We start from the raw sequence: 10890 nt of genomic DNA on the forward strand, positions 1-10890 counted from the left end.
GTAAGATGAGTGCAATTATGCGGTAGTTTGAGCATTCTTTGGCATTGCCTTTCTTTGGGTTGGAATGAAAACTGACCTTTTCCAGTCCTGTGACCAACGCTGAGTTTTCCAAATTTGCTGGCAGACTGAGTGCAGCACTTTCACAGCATCATCTTTTAGGATTTGAAATAGCTCAACTGGAATTCCATCACCTCCACTAGCTTTGTTCATAGTGATGCTTTCTAAGGCCCACTTGACTTCACATTCCAGGATGTCTGGCTCTAGGTGAGTGATCATACCATCGTGATTATCTGGGTCGTGAAAATCTTTTTTATACAGTTCTTCTGTGTATTCTTGCCACTTCTTCTTAATATCTTCTGCTTCTGTTAGGTCCATACCATTTCTGTCCTTTATCGAGCCCACCGTTGCATGAAATGTTCCCTTGGTATCTCTAATTTTCTTGAAGAGAACTCTAGTCTTTCCCATTCTGTTGTTTTTCTCTATTTCTTTGCATTGATTGCTGAGGAAGGCTTTCTTATCTCTCTTTGCTATTCTTTGGAACTCTGCATTCAGATGCTTAGATCTTTCCTTTTCTCCTTTGCTTTTCGCTTCTCTTCTTTTCACAGCTATGTGTGAGGCCTCCCCAGACAGCCATTTTGCTTTTTTGCATTTCTTTTCCATAGGGATGGTCTTGATCCCTGTCTCCTGTACAATGTCACGAACCTCATTCCATAGTTCATAAGGTACTCTATCAGATCTAGGCCCTTAAATCTATTTCTCACTTCCACTATGTAATCATAAGGGATTTGATTTAGGTCATACCTGAATGGTCTAGTGGTTTTCCCCACTTTCTTCAATTTAAGTCTGAATTTGGCAATAGGGAGTTCATGATCTGAGCCACAGTCAGCTCCTGGTCTTGTTTTCACTGACTGTATAGAGCTTTTCCATCTTTGGCTGCAAAGAATATAATCAATCTGATTTCAGTGTTGACCCTCTGGTGATGTCCATGCGTAGAGTCTTCTCTTGTGTTGTTGGAAGAGGGTGTTTGCTATGACCAGTGTGTTCTCTTGGCAAAACTCTATTAGCTTTTGCCCTGTTTCATTCCGTATTCCAAGGCCAAATTTTCCTGTTACTCTAGGTGTTTCTTGACTTCCTACTTTTGCATTCCAGTCCCCTATAATGAAAAGGACATCTTTTTTGGGTGTTAGTTCTAAAAGGTCTTGTAAGTCTTCATAGAACCATTCAGCTTCTTCAGCGTTACTGGTTGGGGCACAGACTTGGATTACTGTGATATTGAATGGTTTGCCTTGGAAATGAACAGAGATCATTCTGTCGTTTTTGAGATTGCATCCAAGTACTGCATTTCGAACTCTTTTGTTGACCATGATGGCTACTCCATTTCTTCTGAGGGATGCCTACCCGCAGTAGTAGATATAATGGTCATCTGAGTTAAATTCACCCATTCCAATCCATTTTAGTTCGCTGATTCCTAGAATGTCGATGTTCACTCTTGCCATCTCCTGTTTGACCACTTCCAATTTGCCTTGATTCATGGACCTGACATTCCAGGTTCCTATGCAATGTTGCTCTTCCATAACACAGTGTGTACTATTTTTAATTGTAAAATAATGCAATAAAACAATACATATAGGAAAGTGGTTGAAAAAAGTATGGTACTTCCACATGAGTGCAGCTCTAAAAAAAGTAAAAGGTAGGATTGGGGTAGATGAAGATGGCAGAACAGAAAGCTGAGCTCACCTCCACCCCAGGAATGCATCGAAAACACACATGGAGCAACTGTTTCTGAAAACAAACGGAGACTGGTAGAAAGGCTATTCTACAACCAAGGCTCTAAAGAAAGATCTACACAGAGTCGGGTAGGAAGAGAAGAGAAGCTGTCAAGAGCTACATCCTGAGCAGGGAACACACAGGGGAGGAGGCAAGTCACAGGCTCGGGGATCCTAGCTGGGGATTGAGGGCTTGAAACATACCCCCCAGAGCTAGAGTCCAATGCTGGGAATGTGAGTCCTCTTACGTGACTTATCAGAGGGGTGTAAGAACTGAGACTCTGCTAGTGAAGCTTGCTTACTCCCAGGAACAAAGGCAAAGGAAATAGACTGGAAACACCCAAGGCTCTGGCTGGTTCTGTGACCACTCTAGTGCATGCCCTGGCCCACGCTGGGCACCTGCATCAGCCCCTCTTGCTCTGATGCAACTGCTTCTAGTAATGTCACCCCAGCAGCAACAAGTAAAATATATTCAATGCTTAAAATTTCATTCTCCTTAAGAGGAAACACATCTAACTGGAAGAAATGGCTGATTTCAGGACTGGGTTACAGAAAGTACAGGTAAGTCTGAAACATCTTGCTGCACCTAAAGCAAGCAAGTGCTCAAGAAAATGGAGAAACACACAGAAGTCAGTATGATGGGGTTCCCATTGGTTAAATCTAGGACAGAAATAGATTATTTGATGCACTGAATTGAAAAAAGCAAAGAATAAACCCATCAGTCCATCTCCTTTCATTCTGCCTCATGTCTGGAAATTCTTTTGCAACCCGCACACAAACCATGACAATAACAACATAATTTTCAAATGATGGAGAAACAGAAGTTCTTCCTTACAGAAAACCCTGACAAACAAATGTGCTGGGAATAAAAAAAATAGAAAAATCATTATTTTGCATCTTTTAGTAATTCAGGAAAGAAATGCTTAATTGATATCAAAAACACTGACAGTTTGGTGAAGAACAGGGTATCTATGATATCAAAGTATCTCCCTACACATTTCTTATTCATTACAAAGGGAAAAACTGATAGCAGTGGAGAAACATGGTGGATACTATTTTAACTAACAAAAGTATCACCAATAAAGAATAAACATACATCGTGTGCATCCTAATATGATACAGAAGACACATCAATTCTGTTTTCCTGTCCAAAATGTATAATCTAAATACAGAAAAAGTGCAGACATCCACATTGAAGGATATTCAACAATCCTGAATATCAATCAACAAAAACAGCACTGTCATAAAATAGAAAGAATGACTAATGAGCCTTCCCAGGTTAAAGGAGATCATAAAGAACAACTGAATGCAATATAGAATCTTGAATTAGATTATGGATCAGGAAAAACAGTGCTTTAAAAGATATTATTAGGACTACTGGTGAAATTAAAAAATGGATTTTTTAATTAAATCATATTACTGGATTATGTTAAATTTCCTGAATTAAATCACTTCAGTTCAGTTCAGTCGCTCAGTCGTGTCCGACTCTTTGCAACCCCATGAATCGCAGCACGCCAGGCCTCCCTGTCCATCACCAACTGCCGGAGTTCACCCAGACTCATGTCCATCGAGTCAGTGATGCCATCCAGCCATCTCATTCTCTGTCGTCCCCTTCTCCTCCTGCCCCCAATCCCTCCCAGCATCACAGTCTTTTCCAGTGAGTCAACTCTTCACATGAGGTGGCCAAAGTACTGGAGTTTCAGCTTTAGCATCATTCCTACTAAAGAAATCCCAGGGCTGATCTCCTTCAGAACGGACTGGCTGGATCTCCTTGCAGTCCAAGGGACTCTCAAGAGTCTTCTCCAACACCACAGTTCAAAAGCATCAATTCTTCGGTGCTCAGCCTTCTTCACAGTCCAACTCTCACATCCATACATGACCACAGGAAAAACCATAGCCTTGACTAGACAGACCTTTGTTGGCAAAGTAATGTCCCTGCTTTTGAATATGCTATCTATGTTGGTCATAACTTTCCTTCCAAGGAGTAAGCGTCTTTTAATTTCATGGCTGCAGTCACCATCTGCAGTGATATTGGAGCCCAAAAAATAAAGTCTGACACTGTTTCCACTGTTTCCCCATCTATTTCCCTATTTCCCATGAAGTGATGGGACCAGATGCCATGATCTTTGTTTTCTGAATGTTGAGCTTTAAGCCAACCTTTTCACTCTCCTCTTTCACTTTCATCAAGAGGCTTTTGAGTTCCTCTTCACTTTCTGCAATAAGGGTGGTGTCATCTGCATATCTGAGGTTATTGATATTTCTCCCGGCAGTCTTGATTCCAGCTTGTGCTTCTTCCAGCCCAGCGTTTCTCATGATGTACTCTGCATATAAGTTAAATGAGCAGAGTGACAATATACAGCCTTAACGTACTCCTTTTCCTATTTGGAACCAGTCTGTTGTTCCATGTCCAATTCTAACTGTTGCTTCCTGACCTGCATACAAATTTCTCAATCACTTACTATGGTTATTAAAAATAATACCCTTGTTCTTAGGGGATGCAAGCAAACATTTAGATTAAGTGTAACAGAATTAGACTTAGTAACATAGGTAAGTCAGGGAAGTACATGGAGGGAGAGGGGATATGACTGGGAGAAGAGAAAGCAAGCAAATAGCTATTTTGTAAACATGCTGGTACATATATTTTGGTAAACAAATATAAACTTACTGTAGGGTACATACAAGGAATAAAATTTGCTGGCCAAAGTTAGGTTTAGAAGAATACTGGCAAAAAATTTTCCAAAGTTAACTCACTTCACTTAATAGGTTTTATTGGCTAATTTAATACTCTTGGCGTGCGCATGCTCAGTCGCTTAGTTGTGCCTGACACTTTATGACCTCAAGGACTGTAGCCTGCCAGGATCCTCTGTCCATGGGATTTCTCAAGCAAGAATATTAGAGAGGGTTGCAATTTCCTTCTCCAGAGGATCTTCATGACCCAAGGATGGCATCTCCTGCAGCTCTAGAACTGACAATTGACAAAGTCTGCCTTTCTTTTTTGATTCATAATCATTTATATATTGTGTATATGAGACCTTCATTTGATCTGTGTATTACAAAAACTGTTGATTGCCTTTTCATTTTCAATGTTTTCTTTTGATGAAAAGCTCTTATAATTTTAATGTAGTATAATTTATCAATTTTCCCTTTACAGTTAATGCTTTTCTGCCCAATGTATGTGTATTCTAAAGTCATGATGATTATTCTCCAGTATCTCTTATACTTTTCAAATTAAAAGCATTATTATTTTTTGACATTCACATTTATATCTATAACTTGTAACTTTTGCATGCAGTATGAGATAGGTTAAGATTCGGTGTTCCATACAGATATCCCATTAAACTGGCATCATTTACCAAAAAGACCTTTCTCTTCACTGAGCAGCAGTGTCAGTTTTTGTAAAACCAATACAATATTGTAAAGTTTAAAAATAAAATAAAATTAAAAGAAAAAAAACAAACAGAAAAATATATTAACCATAAAAAAAATAAATAAAAAATCAGTTTGTTTCTAGACTCTCTTTGATTGGTTATTTAGTATATCCTTTGACCAATACTACATTATTTTAATCATATTTTTAATAGATCATGAATATCTGGTATTTAAGACCACAGTCCATTCTTCAGTGTTGCTTTAGTTTTAATATTTGCATTTCCATTTCCATGTTAAATCACAGAATAGCTTATTTCCACAAATTCTGGCTGAGATTTTCACTGCCAATACAGATTGATTTTAGAGAAATAACTTCCTTCAATTATGTCTTCAGATCATCAGTATGGTCCCTAATGGTATATACTTCCCACTTATCTTCCCATTTGTCTTTAACTTTTTGTTATATATCTGATATTTTCAATGGCATTACAAAATGACAGTACTTCAAGCTTCATTTTCTTATTGTTGGTTTAGAAAGAATAAAAAGAAAGGTTTTTATATATTTTTTTCTTTAATACTGAATTTGTCTTTAGTGACCTTGTTAAATCAACTAGTTTCAACAGTTGGATCTTTTTGGAAATGTCTATGTACACAATTATGTCATATACAAATGATATGTCTTTCATTTCCAATCCTTATGCCTTTTCTTCTTCTTGCTTTACTGAAATGGTTGGTACTTCCAAGATAATGCTAAATATAAGTGGTGAAAGCAGTTATTATTGTCAGGTTTCCTATTTCTGGGAGGAAACTTTCTTATAGATGACGATTCCTGTACAATTTTCAAGGATAACTTTTTTTTTAGGTTGAGGAATATACTTTTTCCCTAATTTGCTAAGTTTTTAAAAAAAAATCATAAACAGGGACTGAAGTTGATCAAATGTTTCTTATGCTTCCACAGAGATGATCATGGAAGAGACTGAAGTTCTCTCTTTTCTTAGCAGCCTGGGAGATTCATGTAAAACTGATCATTTTATTTTCCTTCAAAAACTTAAAAGCATTACCCAGTAGAAACATACATACAAGCTTGAGACTTCTGTGGGAAGGACTTTTTTTTTAAATTAAGAGATTCAATTTCTTTAATACAAAAATTGTATTTCTTCACAAGGTCAGTTTTAATAAATTATTTTCCAAAACATTTTTCCATTTCACCTACATTGTCAGGTTTATTGATGCAAAGTTCTTCCCAATATCCTATCTTTTTAAGGCCTGATGGCCCCAATGATGTCGCCATTTAAATTCTTCTTAACAGTGATTTGTCTTTTTCTTAATCTTGCTGGAGGTTCACAATTTTACTATTCTGAGATTTTGTTTTGTATGCTTGTTCTAAATTTTTTTACTTATATCTTTACTTTGTCCTACATTCTATCTCCATTAGGTTCAATTTGATGCTGTTTTTCTAGCTGCTTGAGATGGACGCTTAGAGCCTTTTCTTCAGCTTGTCCCTTGATATTACTATACCCCAAAATTTATCTCAAGAATTTTCTTTTCAACAGTCTATAATCTCCAAAGATATCTCACACATAGATTGTGGCTTCAACAACTACCTATATGATGTTGATTTAAAATTTTTTTATTTATCAGAACAGAATAATAATCCCCACTTCTCCAGTCTACTTTCTAGTTTCTCATGTTATATTATAATAAGGTTCACAACAAACCTAACTTCCCTATCTGCTGATTGTCTGTTCTTTGTAGATTACCCATCTCAATGAATAATGTACCCCATTCCTAAGTTAAAAACCCAACAGCTATCCTTAACTTTTTCTGACATCCACCTAATAACCAGATCTTCTTAACCCTAATTCTTCAGTCTCTTTCAAACACATGCCTCCTTTCTTACCACCATCGCTACTATTCATATTCAGCCCTCATAATTTTTCTCCTGACTTCTCAACAGGCTTGTTTATTGGTCTCCTTGTCTCTATTTTTTCTATTAATAATTTTTCACAGATATCTCTTTAAAGCAGAAATTTGATCATGTCATTCTTTTATTCAAATTTTCTTAACTGCTCCTGTGAGATAAATAAAAATAAATTTCTTGACATTGTACAAAAACAAAGCTCTTTATGAAATTAGTCTTACCTTGCTATGCACTCTCCACTAAAAAAAGAAAGTGATATAATTTAAAAATAACAAACACTCTTACATGAGCTTCTCACATGCCAAGTACCTTGTTATATCCCCATTTTCTAAACTGACTCTTAAATTCATCCCTCCATCATTATTAATATTACCACAAGCACCACAGTTTCTAGAACCATTTTTCACATGTAAAACACAGTAGAATGGTTAAGAATCAAAGACTTCTTAAATAGAAAATAACTTGATTATTCAATAAATACAAATTCAAATTTATATTTATGTATTTAATTTTATTTGGTATACACCACTATGACCTTATTGTAACTGAAATCCAATACAGGATTTTTTTATGATTAGTCAACTCCACAAAGACAATAATACTGCTGTGGAAGACCAAAGGGGGGAAAACTGATATATTTATTTACAGTTCCCTATATTGTAAACATTTAATCTATACACTGTTAGTAATTTTTAATGAGAGCTTTACATAGACAAAGAAACGATGCCCTGCATTTCTATTCATATTCAGCAATAGCATATTAAATAGAATATCAGATTTTCTTTTTCATTAGCATTATGCTTTCTTTAGATATTATCTAAATTTTCAAAAGATCTAAATATATTCAAGTACTATACAACTAAAACTACTTAAGCCAACATATTTGGCTTATAATTTCATTTTCAGAATAATTTAAAGTGCTATAAGCAACCTGGCAATCAACACTTTCTATAAGAACAAAACTACCTTTAAACATTAATTTACAAGATAATATACAATGTTTATCTGGAATAGCTGAAATTTCAGCACAAGGTCACTGTCACATGTATAACAGCAGGATTCTTTTTTTTTGCATAACATGAAGCTTTGAAATTAACTGATGAATTATGGCCATAATGGCTTATTATTGGTTTCCTACAAAAGAGGATAAGAACTACTGATATATTCTATCTTTTCTTTTTTTTTGAGGTCACTTGACAGTAAGTCTGCATATTCAACAAGTCTACTGAGTTACAATATTCTACTATAATCATTGCCCTTGTGTAACAGCAAATGCTAATGGTAATAACATATACCACTTAAAAAAATCACAAGTTTTTTTTTTTACTTTTGAATAGGAACCTATATTTTGGGAGTTGGTGTGCAACAAGGCTAAAACAACAGAACTATAAAACAGTTTACCTGACACAATATGTTGACGAAATATGCATCTGTTTCATAGTTTTTTAGTTATGATAATGCCCTGCTAAGCTACAAATATGTAAATAGATATTTTCTTGCTTGATATATTAAATCCAGTAGAATCATCAAGTTCTCATTCTCCTTTGTCATTTTATAACTCTTCATCAGACAATTCAATGATGAAAGCATATGCCCAAACCTGAAGACCATGTGCATTGTGGTCTATTACAATCAGAATTCTCCTCAAATTTCATTTTTATTAAAATGAAATTGAGATTACTGGCCAAATTAATAAAGAGAATGCAGTAGTGTGAATTAAAACTAGAACTCAGTGATCTATGAAGTACGTGTTGTTTTGGCATGTGTTTTTTTCTAAGAGTAACTAGGTTGAGCATGTCCAATAGTCATTTGTGCCAACCTCACAGATAACGGCAGTATCATGTATTCATTCCCTAGATATCTCAAGTTAGACTACTTTAGTAAAACAATCAATATAGTTTAAAAAATAAAAAACCAAAATAGGTTCAACAAAAGAGCACCATCCTATTAGGAGACTGAGAAAACATGGATTAGAGATGAGGTGGTCACTATGATCAAAATGCTACCAAAATTTTGACAAAACCTAAGCTGTTATGTTCCATGGACCCATGCCATGGTATAAACCTAAAAACGTCTGGGACAGAAACATGATTTTAAAAATAAATTCCAAAATTATAGCTATAATAAATGGTGATACGAACTAATTTTAAAACACGAGCTACATATTACATTGTATTGCTTCTTGAACTTTCCAAACAATGCTTGTTTGTCTATGTCAGGTTTGGGCCATTATCCTGCTAAGACAGAGAGCATTATATTCATTTAAAAGCCCAGATTTCAATGTCTTGGATACAGAAATCTTCCTTCTTAGAAAGTGTATGATTCCCAAATGTTTTACAAGAATGGCTTCTTCCATGGTAGAGATCTCCGTCAAGCCATAGGGCAAATTCTCCCCTGTAATATATAGAAGACAATAGTTCTAACAAGAGTCTTTTAATACTTATGCCCTAAGTTATAAAAGAATTATTGCAGAGGCTATAAAATATTAATTTAATGAGACATTTCAATATCCAGCAACTCTAAACTCATTCTTTTTTTCAAACCATTCTCTACTCCTTTCCACACTGGCACAAGGCAACTTTTTGTTCATCCCATTATAAAATTACTGAACATACAGAGCAAGGAATATAATGAACCCTCTAAAATTAGTTTCACAAAGAATTAGCTTTTGAGGCAGGCACTACTCTGTTATTCTTTGTCTGGTATTATAAATTTCTCTCTGCTGTTTGATTTTAACATATTTAATATGAGTTTCTCAGAGACATGAAAACTCCCTATCATCTAAAATAAAAAGTGTGGTTAGTGTTAAGGGTTCAATCTCCAATTCACAGCTGAGGAAACTTTAGACTTGAGTTGTTCAAGGTCCCATACATAATGTGTGCTGAAGCTGAGAATTTGAATCAGGTCTGATTCTAAATCCTATATTCAGTCTGTTACATGATTTTGATTTCTTTGGGGCTCCTGTTTGGAATTCTGGAATATCAAGTCCTTTCCTCCCATTTCCTGAGACCATACTCTCCTTCTTCAAAGATTGTAAACTTGTTCTAATTTGTTATCAAATGACCCAATGGTTAGTTTAGTTTGCTGGAATCATGCTGTATCATCAAAACCAAGTTTCAGCCAACATCTAATGACACTGTGTATATTACTTTCAAAGACTGAAGGCACGCTTAACAGTTTGAAATTATAAGCCACTTGCTTGTGAGGCTTTCCTGGAGAACTAACTGAATCACATGTAAGACTACCATTTGGAGTAGGGCTGATTGACTGCCCCTCTCCACCAAAAAAGATGGAACATATGAACACCATAAGCTGATTCCAATAACTAAAAACAACATTGTTGTTAGTTACCCAGTTATGTCCTTCAGAGAAGGCTATAATAACCACGCTTAATTTTTAATCACTGAAATCATGTCTTCCAAATACCTATCTACAGAGAAGTTGTTAAGAGAATTTGTTAGACTTGGGATGATGCAATTCAGGCTAATATGATTCTGTAACCTGAATGAATTATTATTATTATATATATCCTCAAATATAGGAAATAAATAACACTTACATAAATTTGGGAATTATTTAGCATGTATTATGTCTTATTTTGAAGGACACAGAGAAGTAACAAACGAAGGAGATCACATCTGCCAAGGGCTAGTTAAGAAGTCTGGGCTAGGAGGCAGTAGAGCCACCTATCTACAAACACCATGCAGACCAAATGAAGTTGAAATACCAGAATAAGAAACCGAAGTTTCCTGCAGTGCTTGCTATGCTAAACAAATCAAATCAAACTGCTGATTACTCATACTGCTAAAAACAAAATAAATAAGAAAACAAGCC

The 10890-nt window shown here is 35.5% G+C and overlaps 1 protein-coding gene across 13 annotated transcripts in view; it reads right to left on the bottom strand.

Moving 5' to 3' along the window:
- Positions 1-7546: 7546 nt before the first annotated feature.
- Positions 7547-10890, bottom strand: part of OXR1 (oxidation resistance 1) — a 446019-nt gene continuing 442675 nt past the window's right edge. For all 13 annotated transcript variants that reach the window (XM_010863467.1, XM_010863466.1, XM_010863474.1 and 10 more), the window contains one exon: positions 7547-9450. In XM_010863467.1, coding sequence (XP_010861769.1) covers positions 9315-9450 — 136 coding nt within the window. In that variant the 3' untranslated portion in view covers positions 7547-9314. The remainder of the gene's footprint in view (positions 9451-10890) is intronic.

The sequence above is a fragment of the Bison bison genome, unplaced genomic scaffold, assembly GCF_000754665.1.
Source record: "Bison bison bison isolate TAMUID 2011002044 unplaced genomic scaffold, Bison_UMD1.0 scf7180017864491, whole genome shotgun sequence".
NCBI classification, from domain to species: domain Eukaryota; kingdom Metazoa; phylum Chordata; class Mammalia; order Artiodactyla; family Bovidae; genus Bison; species Bison bison.